Source organism: Phlebotomus papatasi, chromosome 2, assembly GCF_024763615.1.
Source record: "Phlebotomus papatasi isolate M1 chromosome 2, Ppap_2.1, whole genome shotgun sequence".
Classification (NCBI taxonomy): domain Eukaryota; kingdom Metazoa; phylum Arthropoda; class Insecta; order Diptera; family Psychodidae; genus Phlebotomus; species Phlebotomus papatasi.
In genome coordinates this window covers 83,200,137-83,219,245 of record NC_077223.1, presented here as the reverse complement: position 1 = coordinate 83,219,245, position 19,109 = coordinate 83,200,137, and the positions used below count along the sequence as shown (strand labels likewise).

At 32.1% G+C, this 19,109-nt stretch overlaps 1 protein-coding gene across 2 annotated transcripts in view; it reads right to left on the bottom strand.

Moving 5' to 3' along the window:
• Positions 1-19,109, bottom strand: part of LOC129804706 (nose resistant to fluoxetine protein 6-like) — a 71,608-nt gene that overhangs the window by 5,041 nt on the left and 47,458 nt on the right. The window contains exons 1-7 of one of the 2 annotated variants that reach the window (XM_055852249.1): positions 11,056-11,442; positions 10,724-10,962; positions 7,790-7,983; positions 7,479-7,703; positions 7,246-7,401; positions 3,796-4,008; positions 3,453-3,683 (exon numbers count right to left, since the gene is read on the bottom strand). In XM_055852249.1, coding sequence (XP_055708224.1) covers positions 3,453-3,683; positions 3,796-4,008; positions 7,246-7,401; positions 7,479-7,703; positions 7,790-7,983; positions 10,724-10,962; positions 11,056-11,230 — 1,433 coding nt within the window. In that variant the 5' untranslated portion in view covers positions 11,231-11,442. Of the gene's footprint in view, positions 1-3,452; positions 3,684-3,795; positions 4,009-7,245; positions 7,402-7,478; positions 7,704-7,789; positions 7,984-10,723; positions 10,963-11,055; positions 11,443-19,109 lie in introns of those variants that run through there. The other variant, XM_055852250.1, reaches the window with a different exon arrangement.

Here is a 19,109-nt window from a genome sequence, read left to right as displayed (position 1 = left end):
CCTATATCATTTTCAGTTAATGGTACAGTCGACGCAAAATGATTTCCATCTTATTGGTATATTTTCCTGACTTAAAATCTCTCTTTTGAAAATTATTAACACGTATCATTTTAATTTATAAGATAAATCATCAAATCGAATAAATTTTTTATATAAAAAAATACATGCTGTATTAAAAAAAACAATAATTTGTTAATTTGCTATTATACCGTGATAATAAAAGTATTTTTTGCGCAAAAATTCGCTTCAGAAAATTTATAATCCAAAAATGTTTTATTAGACCAATACAGCATTATTGGTCTAATAAATATTTTTCTAATAGAATTTTTTTGTTGTATTTTTAAAACCATAATTGAACTTACTAAGTAGGGGAACCACAAGATTTTTTTTAATGCTTCTGCAACTTTATTTACCAAAAAAATTGCCAATATTTAATTGCAAAAATTGAGGAAAATATGCTTTTTTCAAAAGAAAAGACATATTTTTCATAAATAGTTTATAATTTTATAACCCCCGACTGAATATTTCCTCAGAATAAAATAATTTTTTTTCTCAAGAAAATAATGATGCAATTCACTAAAAAATACAGAATTTTTGGTCGGGAGTGTGTTTAATACTCCTATTTGACCATTCTCTATAGACAGCATACCGCAGCATAAATACTATAACAATATTGGTAATAAAAATTGTGATTATAATATCCCCGAAGTTGATTCCCCTGAAATAATTTCAGGAGAAATTCCAAGTTCATTTTGAGAGAAAAAGAAAAAAATGAAAGAGAAAATCTGCTAAATGGTTTCCAGCGCCATCTACCTACAGTGTTTAGTTCTGCCATCATCCGCTGCGAGCGCTAAACAGTGCCATTTTTATGTATTTGCTTAGCACTTTTTGTTCGAGAGGTGCTGACTGGCCAGCAGACGGATTCAGCAAAAAATACTGAAAATTCTATTTTTTTTGCTAACTGTGCTCGCTGGGAAGTATGAATTACAACTAGCGCCATCTGAAAATCCATATCTAATTTAGTTTTACCTTTTTTGACAGTTGGTAGTACTGTGTAGCCAGTTTAGATACTCATATCCAAAATCGTCAAAAACAGATACTAACATTCAATTGAGTATTTTGTTTATACCAAGTATGCAAATTGTGCAATTTAAAAAAAATACTAATAAAAACATGTTTTAGCAACATACATTTGCTTGTTTTAATATAAATATTAATAATAACTAAATTAGATATGGATTTTTAGATGGCGCTAGTTGTAATTTATACTTGCTTTAAAGGTTAATAATTTAAATTTTGTGTAAAAACATGAAAAAATGGGTGTCTTTAAATTATTGAGCGGCACTGTACCTACAATATCACTCGATGCTTGCATTTTTTCCCGTACAATGCAGTTTAATTTTACTTAATTTACATTTTTCCCAGAGATTTTGTAGCATATTTCAGGTCACAATCAGAACTTTTCTTTAATTAAAACTTCACAAAAATCTGGTTTAGTAAATTTTTAATTTCAAGTTGCAAATGAATTTGAAATCAATTTGTCTGCTATGAACAGACTGTGAATGATTGTAAACCAGTTTATACTTAGTCTGTTTTAAGAGTTTATTGAACAATAAAATCTTTGATAATAAGAATTTTAATTGGCAAATTAATCGATATTAGGAACTATCTATAAGGTTTTCAAAAGAATTAACAATAATATGGCTGTGACTAAAAAATTCATGCTCGAGGGACATTTATTGGAAAAATTAAACTTTTATTCACTGGACAATAATATTTATAAATAATAAACGTATGACTAAAATAAAAGTGATTATGTGCTATCTTTATTATGCAAATAGTGTGCGATATTTGCAAAAATATTGCTGCCAATAATTTTTCAGCAATTATTTTTTTTGTGGTAGAAAAAAGAATTAAATATCTGCTTAATATCGAAGCAATAGGCCAATTTTTATTTGTTCTTTTTTAAATATATTATATAATATATATATATATAACAGATTTGCCTTGGAAAAGAGCAAAAAATTAAAATTTAAACACTGAAAAATATATTACATGCATATTTTAAGAAATTTATAAAGTTAGATAGTGACATTGTACCGTTTAAATATGTGTTAATTTTAAACCGGTCAATTTGACCGGGTCATGGTAGGTTTAGTGTTATAGATTTAGCTGTTATAGATTAGATTATTGGCCCCTTTTCTGTCTTCTGTTTAAAACCATGATTTTGGGGTCATGTTTTGCACATTTTCCATACAGTATAGGCTATATAGTAGTACTCGACCGATATGGGTAAACTTATTTTTATTTTAAAGGCCTTTGAACCCACAACAAATCTTAATCCATTCTAACTAAAAATCAGTTTAGCTGAGATTCTTTACATTTTAATTTACATGTTTTTATTAAAAATGTTTCAATTGATTTTATTTAGTTTAAATTGTAAATTGTTAACGGAAACTTTGAGAAATGCTCTGATTTGTCACTGCGATGATTTACCCTTTTAGATTTTAAGTGGTACACAAACTTTCGATTTTCAAAATTTCAATTTTGTTGTAGGTCAGGTCGGGACCTTTCCAACGGTGGGTCGCACTCTTTCCTCGATGTTCCCTGATCTGAGCTACAATCAAAAATGTCTTGACCTGAATGTATTTTCGGTGTGTATGAAGCGATTTCGATTAAATTTTGATAATATTGTATTTAAAATCGAAACCTTTCCAATGGTGGATCCCATCTGTTCCTACCCCGACCCTTACTATATCCAGACTCTGATTTTTGTTAACCGATTTTAATGTTATTTTTTTTTTCTTTCGTTGGCCTTCTGCACTCAGACTATTTGAAATAGAGGCCAGTGACAAGACCTGAAAAGCTTATGGTAGCTGAGATTCTTTAGAGGTGACCTCGGAATGCGTGCAACTCGCGGTGCTTGCAACTCGGAATGCGTGAAAATTCGATTGTGAGTTGAACTCACGCAATCCGAGTTGCAATTATCCCGATTCGCCGCATGCATTTCGAGGTCGTCTGTAAAAAATCTCAGCTACCATAAGCTTATCTGGGCTTATCAAGTTTCCATCTGGAGTAACAAAAATTTTACAAGATTTTTACGAGCGATTTTGTTCTGAATAAATTGTCTGTCTGACAATCTATCTAATTTAGGTACTTTAGGTAATATCTAATCTCACAATCAGCATCGTTGTTACAAGTCCGAGCATTGCACTGGGGCGCTTTTCCACCCTTTTGCTCAAATAAAAAGTAATTACTCTTTTGGTTAGTATCAGTCGTTATTCACAAGTTTCACCAAGTCTTTAAATCAAGACTTTTGAAAATCAGCAAGAGTGATTGTTCTTGCAGTTACTCGAAGATTGAAATTAATTCCTCAAGAGTGGAGTCTCTAATGTGGTTCCATTTGGAATGTGTCAGTGGTGAATGGGGGACAAAGAGCAAGGACCACTTACATGAAGTCAAAGTTGAGGACATAACCGAGATATGAGTTGAAGAATGTGGCCGTCAGGAAGATGACAATGAATATGGCAGTGGCTAATCTCTGGCTGCGGCTCCAGATGACGAGGCAGAGTGTCGTAATTGCAAAACACTGAAGATCTACACTAAGATACCAACTCCACGTGAGACAGATCTCAGAGAATGGGAAGAAGTTGTTAATGAAGAGCACATTGCGCCACCAATATCTTTAAACAGTCGAAAAAATTCAATGTTAAAAAAATTGCCGGAATTAATTTGGGTAGCATTAAGATAAGATTGATTTTTTGGAGGTAATTTTAGTTTAAAATGCAAACAAACTTTATGCAGTTTTCCTCAATGTTTTCCAGCATGTTGAATTGTGATTTATCCTTCAGATAAATTCCAATTATCATGGAAAATAGGATGATTGTGTAGTAAGATGGTGCTATTCTCAGAATACGATTGCAGACACTCTTCAGAAAAGCTATCACACCATCCTTCTTTGGCTTCTTCATGTAGGACTCAAAATAGAGGTAGGACAGCAGAAAACCACTGAAATTGTATAGCAAAAAACTAATATTAGAATTTTCTGCAAGAATAAAGTATAATTTTCTCTTTGACTTTGAACACTTTGAATGTAAATTTTCAAATTTTGTTTTGACTGATTCAACGGATTCAACGATATATTTCCAAAGTTAATTGACGTCCAACATAAATATTTTGTCGCGTTCTATTCAAAGCACATTCACAACAAATATAATGGGGAAGTATAAATTCTGTTTGGTGTGCAGATTATTAAAATATGCGTTATATTTTGTCAAAAGTATAGTATAAATGGGAATATTTTATCGAAAATTGCAAATATTCAAAATTCATCGTCTGCATTTCATCACAAACTCAATTTTCGCTCATATCAATGGGTTTTCACAGCTATTTGAACATGATTCCCCTTTGGAATATAGTTTATGGCACTGAGGCAAATGAATTGAAAATTGTAAAAGATTTATGATTTTAGGACTTTTTTTCACAAGATATTTGGATGTTTTTATTGGTATTTGGTTGTGAATAAAAATTTTATTTCTGTCTGGTTAAGAATTTTCAAAGAAAATAAAGCAGATTATTCATAAAGATATATAGCTTTTATACTTGATTATATAAAAGACAATAATAATAAGATTTATCATCATCTACACAAGAACTGAAAACTTTGAAAATTATTTTTATTGTGAAACAATATTAACACCATTTTGCTTTTTATTTCATCTTTAAATTCACAAGATATTCAATTCAAAATCGGATATATCACTTTGAATTTTTATACAATCACTGATTGTACTTTTTGAATAATGAATTAAATTTTGGCAGTTTAACTTACAAATGTATTAGTGTACTAAAAATTTAGTACACGTTAGACTTTATTAATTTTGTGTGATAAATTTATTAAAATAGTAAAAAGTAAGGTAAAAAGTAAGTAAATTTATTATAAAAATTTTTAAATATGAAATAATTCAATAATTATCAATAATTAATAAATTAATTATTAATTAAAGTAATTATTATTTTAAATTTTATAAAATATTATTTTAATAATTTTCATTTATTATTATTGATAATTGCAATTTCCCGTGCTTAAAAAATATTTGATGCTTTAAAAACTATAATTGAATTACACATTAGATTAGTATATTTCTGTACTAAAATTAATACAAGGGACTAACGTCTAATAATTACTTAATCTGGTGCATCTTAACTTACTGTTTTAGGTGTACTTCTACTATTTGTCTATATATTATGCGATGTATAATAATAATGTACTAAATTTAGTAGAAGAGACTTATGTGGGTTTATTGCGCAAAATGCTCTCTTAAAGTGTGTTTCGTGACTAACATTAGTACAGATTTAATTTTGTATGAAATTGTTAAAAACATAGCAATCTATTGAGTACTGATGTAATTACTGAATTACTAAATTTAGTACAAATGACAGTTCTACATCAAAGACATAAAAACCTACCGATTTTTATGTTTTTATATTAAATGGTTTTTAATTAAACCCAGAAAGTACATACAATTTTATATCTTTTTGCCAACGAGGATATAAAAAATTAGTACTAGTGGTTATCAATCAATTGCATATTGGACAATTAAATAACTGATGTACTAAATTCAGTATACCCTTAAATAAATTTAAGAGTTTGGTTGGTATCTCGAAAAAGATTTCAACTAATAATTGTGAAAATGCAAATCTAAGGATCTAAGAAATGAGCTGTGTTCTAAATTTAGTACAATAGGTTTCTGAGTGCTAAAATGTACGTAAGTTTTTATAAAGCTTGAGTTATGAGTTTAATAAGCACTTTTCACACCATGATTTTCATGTTTGTCATATTTTAAATTTAACTGTTTAAAATCATAAAAATTATTTAGTACATCCATGAGTGCATTAGTAACAGCGATATTGGGTTAGATTTTTACATTTCATTAAATTATATTTTTATGTACTAATTTAGTACATGCATAAGTAAAATTGATTGATTAATCTAAAGTTTGAAAAAATAAAATTTAGCGAATTAAGGTAGTGTCCTCGAGTCGACCGGTTCCTCGACTCGACCGGTGGGTCAATATTTTAATGTTTGATTTTTGAATTTGAATTTATTTTTATTTATTTTTTTGTATAAATAAATTAAATAAATAACTCTACTGGTCGAATTAAGGAACCAGTCGACTTAAGGGCACTTTACCTTACCTTTCCAAGCAATTTAGTACACTTATTAGAACATTATCGTCAGCAAACATTAGTGAGATTAACTACAACGGAATAAACTTCAACTCTATGTTACAATTTAAGTTTTTCAGTTCACTTTTTCAAAAATGGTCTGAAATTTAGCACAGCACAATAACTAATTATTAAAATATAGTAAAAATATAGATTAGCTACAATTTTATCTAAAAAATTCTTATAAGAAATTTATTCATTGCGGTCGTAGATTAATCAAGTGTTATTGAATCACATTTTCAATTTGCAATTTAGTACATTTGTTAGTATATTATCCTCAGTAATCAGTAGTAAAGTATAAGTACAACTGTATATATTTCATTTCAATATTATAATTCAGCACAAGCAATACAAAATAAATTTTCCTGTTCAGTTTTTAAATAATGGTCTAAAATGTTGTACAGCGTAACAACCAAATACTGAAATATATAGTGCTAATGAAGATTGGCTAAAATTTGACTATCTTTTCTACTATCTATTTGGCTATCTTGTTAAAAAACATTTTCAAGTAGTAATTTAGTACACTTTTTAGTACATTATTTTCAGCAATAATGTTGGTAATATTAAGTTGACTCTATATCATTTCCAAGATGCGATTTAGCACGTATACATACATTAAATTGGGCAATATTTTCAGTTTTTATTAAATGGTTTGAAATTTAGTACAGAATGTCAGAATTTCAGTGAAAATAACTACGAAGTGATTAGAAGTTACAATTGCAATAATAAAAAATCCTAAGAACTTTGGAGAAAATATTGTGCTCGATTTTTTTCTCAAAATCTTATGTTTGTGAAATATTTGATAGTTCTAAAAGTGCATTGCAATAAAATTTAAAGAATTCTAATTGATTCTTAAATTGATGCTTTCAGTGTTTCATCAATACTTCTGAAAGTATTATAAATTTTGCGAAAGAAAATTCCAAGAATGATTTAATCTTGTTGAAATACTTTAAGTTTAAAGATTTAAAGTAATTTGTTATCTTTGAATGGGAAATAGCAGAATATGCAGTATTTTACCTGATGACAAGGAAAGTGTCTACTCCTGTGGCTGCTGCATTGAATGGTTGCATAAACCATTCCTTTGTGTACGTGAGGACACGCTGGAAGTTCTTGGTGCTGGCCAGGGCATAGAAGAAAATGTGCCCAGTGATGATCCAGAACATAGTTAGAGCCCTGTTAGCGATAAATCAGGCATTGAGGATGGATATTGTTGGGGGTGAAGGAAGCAATAAATCAATTATCAAGTCAACCTGAGCCCATGAATCACCGGAATTGAGGATTTTCCGAGATCTTGGTTGAAAATGATGGCGACATTGTGATAAATGGAGAAGCACTTGATGAATTTCTCAAAGATATTGAGATTTCTTGAGTCATCCTTGTTAATTTGGCAATCATCTTGCGTTGCTCTGCTGCCCATCAACAGGTTGTACGTTGAACAGGCGATACTCAGGCTCACCATAATTGCCAGGAGGACTCTTTAAAGGACAAATTCAGGAGAGAGGGCTTTTGACATATTAACGATTCCCTCATCCAGACTCTCAAATTGGTGGCAAATACTCACATTGCTGAAACCACCAGGGGACTTTGGTAAAAGGTGTCCCGCAGCTGGAGACTTTTGCTATGCAGCATGGTTGTGTTTTTGCCAAGGATTTCGCGAGCCGGGAAATTTGCATGTGCCAGCAATTGACTCACTAAAATTTCCGTGTCATTATTGCTGCAATTTGTCGGCAAACAGAGACCAATGTGCAGGACAGACTGGAAAATTTGAGATAGAGTGGTATATAGAATGAATTTATCTATTTTTCTGTCACATGTATTCATTCATTTTTGCATATTGGTGCACTCAGAGAAAACCCTAGTGGAGAACTGAATTTGCATAAGTTTTAAACTTGTCAGGAAATTTATTTTTACAGATATTGTAATATGAATGGTCAATTCTAAGAAGTTATTTAATATTAATATAGCTAGAACACAAACAACTGTAAAGATACTCTTAATTAAGATTTATGTGACCACTGGAACAAAAAATTCAGTTCGAATAATTTGTTTTTAGTCTTCATAACAAATTCTGTTTTTTCAACGTTTTTTTTTTTTTTTTTGAAAATTTGAAGTTTTTCAAAACACGAAGCCGAGACACAAACCATCTAGTTATAATTGATTTTATTTAAAAGGACTTAGACAACTTAAAAAACCTATGACAAAAGTCATTATGAATTTAAAATAAATCTTTTGAAAAATAAAGGAATTTTAATTGATTTTTCAGATTTTTAAAGTTTCAAATAAAGCCTTAGCTAATACTCGATCCATTGAAGTCAAATTAGGTTTATTAATAAAGACAATTCAAGTTAATAAAGGTTTGTGTGTAACAAGTGACGAATTTCTCTTCTACATTATCAAGTATTTAAAATTGTGTGACAGAAATCTTTTCAGTTTTCTTTTAATTAATTTAAAGCCAAGACACCAACCTCTACTTAAAGATTTGTAATTTTAATAGAGAACTATATAGTGTTTCTTCATGTATGTATTACTTTCCCCCCTACAAGCTTTTAGGATGTATAAAACAATTTGTAAAAAAAAGGTTTAAAACACATTATAATGACTCACAAGAGAAAATAATTTATTCTTAGCCTGTACGCGAACCATTGTAGGACAATCCTCGAATAATAATGCATATCAATATATATCTTAAAAAAAAATCAACAAAACATAAAAATTAATCCATAATATTATTTAATTTTGAGAAAAATAAGACTCAATTGCATGAAGAATCTGAATTAAAGTGTTATAAAATGGTTTGCGTCTCTGCTTTATAAGTCTTCAGGATAAATTACATGAAAGATATCAGGGCTTGTTTTTCTATAAATGTGGTAAACTAAACATTCGACTTGTTTCGTATGACAGTTTGAAATTTTCTATCCGTTATTTCACATAAGGTAGTCAAGTCACTAACAAGGTGGCTGAAATTACACTTGCAGTGGCCAGAATATTACCCAAAGCAATGTTAAGAAATATAACTGAACGATATGTCGATTGACAAAAGAAAAATATAACTAGCTTTGGATACAGATTTTTAGGTAGCGAATTGCTGTTCTTGTTGCATAAATCTCAATTCCAGTTTGAGATAATATTTTTGTAGACTTTAGTATATTTCAAATTATCTTTAGCTGTCTACACACTAAGCAAATTATTGCAATAATAACATTTCAAAGTGACATTGAAATAAAACGTCAATATTGAAGAGAATATTGAAACCAAATTCCAATATTCGCCTACACACTGAACAAAGTGACTTCAATATTAAAACTTCAATATTACAACTCACTAAAATACCATTCAAATCAGAGATTCAGTTTCTTTCAAACATCGAAGAACTCTTGGAATTAGCATGTTTATGAACAAGGAAGACATCTCAGAATATCATCGTAGACAGGACCAGAGATTCTGTTGTATATCCTGCTCAATGCTTCCCAGAAACCCATCTTTGTCAGGACTTCTCTCCTACTTTCTCCAGAAAACCTCAGATCTTCTGGGATTTTGTTGTATATTTTGTCAAGTGCGCCCGGAATACTCATGTTGGTCAGAAAATTTCTCCTGGTTCCTCCAGGAAATCCCAGATTGTTGGAATTTCGCTGTACATTTTGTCAAATCTTCTCAAGAACCCGGCTTGGTTAGCACTTCACCTGCTTCCTGCAGAAATCACAGTTCCTCTGAAATTTTGTTGTGCACTTGGTCGAATACACCCAGAATACTCAATACAGAAGAATACTACTTAGAATACTACTGACTTGGATTTTAATCTTGGATGTGTTTTCATTCATGAACAAGGAAATCCCTGCAGTTCTGTGATGTTCTGAATGAAGAAAATTCCTGACCATTAAAAAATATTAAAGGAAATATCGGATATTTAGCATTTCTTTGAAATTTTATTTCAATATCACTTTGAAAATTGTTATTGACATTATTTGGCCTAGTGTGAAGTCATTCAAAATAATGAAATAAAATATTGAAAAAAAAATGCTCCATATTGAAACAAATATTGCAATAATTTCCTACACACTGGAAAATTTTCTTCAATATTGAAACTTTTATGTCAATAAATCTTTGCAATGTGGAGGCAATTCTTGTCAATATTGGACATTGAAAAGAAATATTGCAATAAATTTTGTCTAGTGTATAGGCAGCTTAACCTTTTGACACAAATCAATCTTTAACACAAATCACTGTTTCTAATTTCTGTTCTTTCTCTTCTCAAGATCACTGCTCTCAAAAAGAACAAAGCTAGGTTTTAAGGAATTTTGAATAACTGTCTTGTGATTGATAAATCAATCATTTAATTACGTATCAAACTTAGTCTATTTAGCATAATGTATTCACCCCGTTTTATTTCTGAGTGCATTAGCGCTAAAAAAAGTGTACACGGTGAAAATGCAATGTGTGTTTTGGGAGGGCAAAATAGGAATAAAATCCCTGAATGGAACATAGTGGAGTTTAATACCAGATCCAGTATTTGCATGTCCAGCTGAAGGCGGGAAGAGTGTCGTACGTAAATGACGCGATATATCACAGGAATTGGTGCCGCAATGTCTGTCAAGTGGGGCACGTTGTTGCGCGGAACTCTGTCAGACAGACCAACGGGATAGGGGATGGCCAGGCGAGCACATGAGGACTTCGAGCCGAGCCAGAAGTTGTTGCCCCATACAAATCCCGATTCAATACGCCCCGATGAATCCAACACTGCAGGACAATGCAAAACATTTCAATTTGGGATTAAAGTTCAACTGGACGCAACCTTTTAATCTTCTTCGACTGATAAGCGAGATGCATTACATTTCATGGCCCAAACATCCTGTAGCCTGATGGCATCTTCCACAATCTGGAGATCACCTGCACACCATTCGGACACATTTTCCGTGTAATTTAGTGCCAGGATGCCTTCAAGGAGGCTAGAGGTGGGACTGCATTGTACGAGGGCAAGAGTTGTCAGTATGAGGAACACTTTCATTTTTGATAAACGTTGCTTAACACTTTTGGGCAGGAAGTGAAATATATGTGGTAGAAAATAATCAATTAACGGCACCGAGGGCAATTGTTCACTTTGTCACTAATCATCACTGAAGCATCACATTCACCTACAATAATTTTCAATCACTCTCACTTGGCGGGAAAAGAAGCCTCTAAAGAGACTCTTCACTTAACTTCTCAAGAACTTCACCAAGACAAAAGACACTAACAATACTTTCCCAAGAAAATTTTCTAGAGCCCCAAAAAGTTCAAACCACCGAAGTCACAGTCGAACTAGTGAATGATTGGTGTGATTTTGGAAATCAAGAGTGATAGCCTAGGTCTTGTCCCCCCTCAAAAAATCATATTATACAGCTATAATATTTTTATGCTTCGCACACAGCTTTGGTTTTTTTTTTTACATTCATCCAAATTTATGCAACTCCCCATCAAATCGTGGTCAAAGACAAATTTCATTATGCATTAAGACCAAAGTTAATGCTTTCGTGTCTTGTGCAATTTTGCCCGTAGTTTGTTTTGAGAACGCGCACCGTCTTTTGCAGATTGCTATTGTGCTTTTTTGCGCTTCGACCTAACCGGCGGAAGCTCCGAGTGAGGTTGAAAGTTTTCATGAAAGCTAACTGGTTTGAAATTTTAGTAAAGGTCATGAAATTTAAGAATTTTTGGTGATATAATTTTTAAATTAAAATTCTGTTAAATTAAATCGGATGATCGGAATTCTCTTATATAGAAAACTGTTATAAAAAGGATCGTTGAGTTAAATTCCTGTCTTAGAACTTTCAGTGATCATAAAGCATTTAAATTTAAGATTTACAGGATTTGATGAAACGAAATATTGTGATTTTCATAGATTATTTGAAAAAAGAACTAAACTTTTAGCATAGAGAACTGTTATAACTGAGTGTATTTTTTATTATAAAACGCACACTAGTATAATTTAATAACGGGGATGTATAAGGGGCCTAAATGGAGGCCTGGATGCAGCGGGCGAGTCGGCGAGGACATTATGCACGAGGAGGATGGAGCGGCTGAAACTGGACGCCGCTTGCTGTCCCTAGAATAAATCTATCTATCTATAATTTCATAGTTTTTAGCAATAGCATACAAAATTCTATTAATTATTCAGAAATTTCATGAGAAAGAAACATCGTGATTTTAAAGAAGATTGCCTGTAAGACAAATATAAAAACTCTTGCACAGGAAACTGTTATAAAAAGATCTGTAAAGTAACATCATCATTTAGAGTGTTTAACAAAAAATTAAATAGGAAATAAATCAACAATAACATTGCCGATTTTAATGAAAACACTGCTTCTCGATTAAAATTGTCAGTAAAAGTTGTTATAAAAATTGTTATAAAGCAGCTGACAAGGTTAAAATATCCACTCAGATTATCACTTAAATCATTACTATATTGCAAAGTTTGTTTGGATTTCCGAACAAGGCTCCCCGTTTGCATCTTAGAAATTCCTCTTATACGACTGTTATAAAAAGATCGCTTAGTTTAATTCCTTTTTCGATCATGTAATATTTAGGTCTTTTAGATAATTATTTTATTTTCAAAAATATGCTTTTTTGTAAAATTCCTTAATTTTGAGAAAAGATATCAGAGAGTTTTACAAAGTGTTAAGTCTCTAGTTAGAATACGAAAACTCATTCAAAGGAAACTGTTATACAGAATATTATGGGAAGTTAACTTTATCTTTCAGATCAGTTCAGTTTATGTTTTATTCTTATTTTAATATTACAAAAAAAACACAGGTATTTAATTAAAGTTTCGCAGAATCACAATTTATTAGAAATATGTATCTAGCAAAGACATATACTATAGTAGCTATTTTCTTCCTGAAAATTAAACGATTCATTAAATAATATGAAATATTATAAAATTTAAAATTTATAAAAAATACTATGCTTTATAAAATAACAGAAAACAATTCTAACATTCTTTACATTTTGTATTAAGCCGAGGCACACACCATGCTTTTAGTTCGTTCTCGTGTCTACTAAATATCTCTAAAAAACGATGAAAAAATATCTAGCAAACTGCTTGAAAATATATTTGAGCCGAAAATACAAATTCACAGCAACACTATCAATAAAAAAATTAAGAAAGTTCCTAAGAAGGTATCCTGCTTTGTGCCTATGGTGATTATTTTTTGTTAAGAAACGAAAGTGGTTTTAGGTTTTGGATAGATCTTTTGTTAGAAAAAAAAGAATTAAAGAGATAAGTCAGAGTTTGAACATTTAAGGTAATCTCATTCTATTAGAACAATTCAGAGAACTTCAAATAAATACTTTAGCTGAGACACAAACCATTTAAGTACATTTAAGATCTCTCCATATTTTATGAATATTTATTTATTTATAATAATTGACCAATTTTAAAATTTAGAAACGTTTTAAAATCGATATATTAATATTTTTAGTTAGAGAATTCACAGTTTTTAAAGTTAGGTAGTTTTCTTCAATTGTTAGTAGTGGGAGGATGGACTACATTGAGCTGTAGGCTACATTCTTTTGGTGTATTTCTAAAGGAAACTGGGTTTTAACATAATGCAATTTGAACAGACAAAACAATTTGATTTGAATATTGTGGATTTGAATAAAATAATTGTAAGGCCCAACTTTATTTAAAAATAGACGAGAGAATCATAAATCAGTGTAGAATATTTCTAGATCATTTCCTTAGCTAAGACACAAACCTAAAAATTACTTTGCACCTTGAAACGCAATATTTTTTAAATATTCTATCATGATATTTGCATATTTGTTTTTTAAACATTTAGAACGTTAACAACACCGAGAACTATCAGGCTAAAATATTTTACGGGATTGTGTATTTCATTTAATGTTGAAAATGTTTAAATGGAATCAAATAGCTTTAATATTTGATTCATAAAATATCACTGAAATATTTCATGGAATCTGAAAAATTTATTGAATTTTCATTCTTCGGTCTTTCAGTGCAAAATAGCACAATAAATTTCTCAAAATAATTCTGCGCAAGGTTTATGAAAATCACGAAGAGAATTCTTTGACACTGTGACTATGAATAAAATTCATTAATTTTAATGATGAAGGTGAAAACAGAGCTTCCTGAAATGTCCACTGAATATATAAATATGATGAATTTGAAAAGACTGCACTCTTGAACTTATATTACGTTAAAATGAATAAAAGATTCTGCAATTCCTGAGAGAGAAATCTTGCATTCTAAAACTTCAGAAATTTCAAAATAGATAAGAATTGCATGATAACATTGGTATACATTGGATTTAAATTTAAGGTTAACATTGCATTGGGCAATTTCTTAAACCGTTTAGAAATTTTCCGATCAATTTCCGATGAAGCCAAATATATTTCATGAAATATCTTAAAAATGTGAAAGTCATTGACACTTAACTTGATGTTGAGATGTGCAGAAAAAAATCACAATAGACGAATGTGATGAGCAATTGAGTGATTGCTAAATAGAGACAAGTGACTGATTATCTTGCAAAAGATGCTCCAAAGAGATAATTTATCTAGAATGCTCCTTCATCCTCGAACGCCAAGTCTCGTGAATTATTGACGAGAGTAAGATATTCATTTGACATTGGGAGTGAACTTGAGGAAAAGTTGATGGTCTGGCTAGGAAGATGAACGAGTCTGAAGGAGCCGTATCGAATTCAAATACGGAAAATTCTTCATGGTATTCGGATTGCCATTGTCGCATGATATTTTTTTTTTGCATATTTGACCGTCTTCAATCATGAATTATGGAAAGACATTGGCTTCAAAATTTCTCTGCCGTAGCATCACAAACACTGTGATCGTGAAATTGAGGAGGGAATTTAGACGGCAACAAAAAGCTGACCTTAAAAACATTTATTATGTAAATATTACTTCATGTGGGTCTATTTTTTCCCTTATTCATCTTTTCAGTATCTTTCTGTAGTTGGGTTTTTTCTTCAATCATAAATTTCTAAAGTGACTTGTTGCAATAAACCATGCTTAATTTTTCTTCAGCTTTAATTACCCACCAGGCGTCTCCATTGCACCTTTTCGTCACAAGTTCAAAATGTTACTGTAGGGGCTCCTCGCAAACAATTTTGAGTACATAATCAATTTAAATTTGTAAATGCTAGCTCCTGAGTCCTTGAAAGAACTGCAAATTGGGAAAATTTAGTATTCTGAAGTTTTAGAGGTATACCGTTGTGTTTTGTTCGGCCATTTCTGCGCAAATCTACGCGTGACCGATACCACTAAGAAGTTAAATGACTAAAGATACCGACTAATCAGGGTGGCCCGAATAATCTGCAAACTTTATATTTAAAAAAAAATTATTTGCGTAACTGAGAAATGAGTCAGAAAAATCCTTCTTATGACCAACGCACAATAACTTTTGTTTGTAAATATGCTTTAAAAATTTCCCATGAGAATGAGCGAGATGATTGGATCTAAATCTAACTCATTCTCATTCACCCTTTAACGACGAGACACTTTTTACGGACTGAAAATCAACAATAAAAATTAAACTGGGAAACATAATCAAAGATAAGTCTTACATCTAACCTTGGAAAGTCCAACAGAATCGCATCCGGTGTATTTTGTGCTTCTATGAACGATAGGGACAAAAATAGCCCAAAAATTTAAGTAATTTTTCTGACAATACCAATGAATAATATTTTTAGCTTTAATGAAAAATATGACGTATGAGTCTTGTAGTTTTTATTGCCAAAAGGGTTTTGCTTAAAAAAAAAATTGGAAGTATAAAAAATAAATAAAATCAGTTATAAATTTCAGAATTTAAAAATTCGCTCTTTTTGAGCTTGAATATTAACTACATAGCAAATAGCTAGAGACTTGCAAAAAATATTCTAGATTCCTTCTACCTTCTGTTTTGCAATTACGTACAAACATAAGGAAAAAGTAACTTTAAGTAGTCAGGAAAAAAAAATTTTCTTTATGGGACACTGGTGTTCCAATCGTCCTTAAAGGGTTTAAATGTGAAAATTATGTTTAATAAACCAAAATTATTGTGCGTTGGGCATTACAGGCTTAGTAAACAGCGACAATATAAATTGTAAGCGCGTTGACATTATTGATGGATTGGCAGTGTAATTAACAAAACAATTTAGGGTTGAAAACTACCCCGGCGAGCTCAGAATGAGAATCTCGGCCCTGAAGTACGTAGATTTTGAAATCGTTACTCAGAACCAAAGATTTTGAGGGATCCTTGTCTGTCAGTTCTCATACTAGGGTGATAAACCTCCACACATTGACCCAGGTTCATTTCTAAAGTATCTAGGCATGAATAGGCCGCCTTGGGACGGAAGTAAGTTAACAGGGCTACAAGGGCATATTTGGAGAGAGTCCAAAAGCTACTCCTTAAACCACATCAAAAACTGAATTTGATTAAAATTGGGGATCTCAGTGGCGTTATATGCAAGATCGTTGGTTCTTGGACGGATAGATCCCCGGCTTGACTCACAAGTTGTGAGTTCGAGTCGGTATAAATAGATGGACTCCTATACTGTAGCCGAAAAGACGGTGGCCTTCGAGTACAACAGGTTGAGGTTATTGTTGTATCGTCCATCCTGAAATCTGGCCTTTACTTTCTCCAAGCAGAGAATCCTATTATGCGTGGTTTGGTTGCGGAAGGAGGCTTTGAGGCAAGACCCAGAAAAATTACAAACTCCGACCACATCAACTGGCCTATTTCTTCGATGAAAGGAATAGATGTCTTTAATCAAAACTCTAGGAAAAAATACTGTTGCAATGAACAAAAAGTAAGTGCCAAAATCAAGCAGTTTCCTTACGGCGCTGAGGATTTGAATAAACAAGGGACGCTAGGCAACCGAGTGGCCTTGAATAGATTCCGTCCACAACCTAATATAAATTGTCGCAGATGTGGACCAATGCTGGAGACATTGGACCACATCCTTGGAAAGTGTCTCCATGTCACGAAGAGACCCATTGATCACCATGGTAGGATCCGCGACTTCGTCAATACGGAAATTACACTTACAGATCCTGATGTAGTAAGTAAGGCAATCGGGCTATAAATAACCGGAAAGTCTGGCCAACCTTATGTGACTGCAGAATATATACATAATATTGTTACGAACGACGAAGAGTGGGTACCCCTAGTTCGTCTTTAAAAACACCCTGTCCATAAGTCTCTCGAAACTGAAGCCAAAGCGGAGGGTTCGACGATAAATTGAGTGATGAGAAACACCCAGTAACTCTGTATAGGTATTTTTATTTTACAATCAGCCTAGTACAGCCCTACTCTTTTCTCTTAATGATCAGGGGACGGTCTTTTCGTCTTTGTTGAGCTGGAAACGGTTGATAGGGATCTTGGTCTCGACTGGTCACAAGTCCTAGTATGTCTCTGCCGTCTCTGAAAGGGTGTCTCCGCCGGCCACGAAGTCTGAGATGCTTCTGGTGAATCATCAAGTAAGTAAGAATCTGACTATCAATTTTGGGATGCCTCCGCTGTGGTGTCTCCTTCTTTCCTCCTGCTGGTTGGGCAGCCGTCTCCCGGCGTAGCAATGCCTCGTTCCCACACTGAATGCGGCTTGCGTCTGTTGGTACTCTCCTGGATTCCTGGGCGGTCTACAATGGACTTCGCAGATTCTTCCAACACGGGATCAACAACAATGTAACATAATATGATTACATTTACACAACCTGTGAAAGAGCTTTTCCACCGTTTTGCTCTGGAGGTTGGTCATCAACGCTAAGACAGCGGTGGACGCTTGTTGTTACTCTCTTTTTCTTATACTACCACACTTTGCTTTCAAGAGATTTGTGTCTCAAAAGTCAAATATATAAATAAATAAATAAATAAACATAAAATTTTCATGAAAAACACCGAAGGAAAATCTTCTGCACTTCATCACAAATCGTAAGACTGCTACAACACAAGTGATCTGTCACATCTTTTGTAAGACTCTTTCCACACTGAGTTTTTACAACGCAATTTAAATTCAAATGATACCTAAAATTTAACGGTCTTTGTCTTAATACATTCTAAAATTAATAAATATTTAAAAGCAAAATGAATTAATTGACTATATTCGAAGATTACATACATAATTTTAATTAATTTAATTGCATGGCCGAAATTAGAAGCTGGTCGAAATTTGGCACACTTCCCCTATTCTTCATCTGATTTAGGCCATTATTAAGATGTTCTAAAAATTTATTTAAACTTTGTAGACAGCTTCAAAACTTCGCAAATAGCCCCTTAGTTTCGTCCATTCATATAAAATTAGTGGCAAAAAGTGCGTGAAAAATGGTATGCCCTGCTGACATACAAATCACTGGCATAACACTTTCATTTTCATCAAAATCTACCCATTGTGAGAGACATTAAGAGAAAAAAAGATGCTGAGGTGAGAAAGATAAATTATACTTTGTAATTCTACTGGGTTTGAAAAAAAAGTCGGTAGACGACTTAAAGTGTATGAGTGATACCTGACCTTGGTCAAGCTTATACAGAAATAGTGAATTTCACAATTTCTTCACATTCCACTCACCCAGAGAGTTTAATTAATGAGCAAATTCTCAAACTTCCATTGACTGCAGCCACACACATTTCCAGTAAACATCACCTTTTTGCGAAGGTTGACCCGGTGCCTCTTGATCTTGTACGATAATTGGCCGTAAAATTGACCAAATAAAACACCAAGTTGATAATTTCCTAAGATCACATTCAAATAAAGGTGTTTGACACCAAAATAAAAAAAAAAGTTTAAAAGTTAACTCAGCTTGTTTTCAAAATTTCAATCGAAACAGCAATTGCTACTCCCAAGAGCAATTTGTGAATGTTGCTCAAGTTTTTAATGCTTCATTAAATGCCATATTTC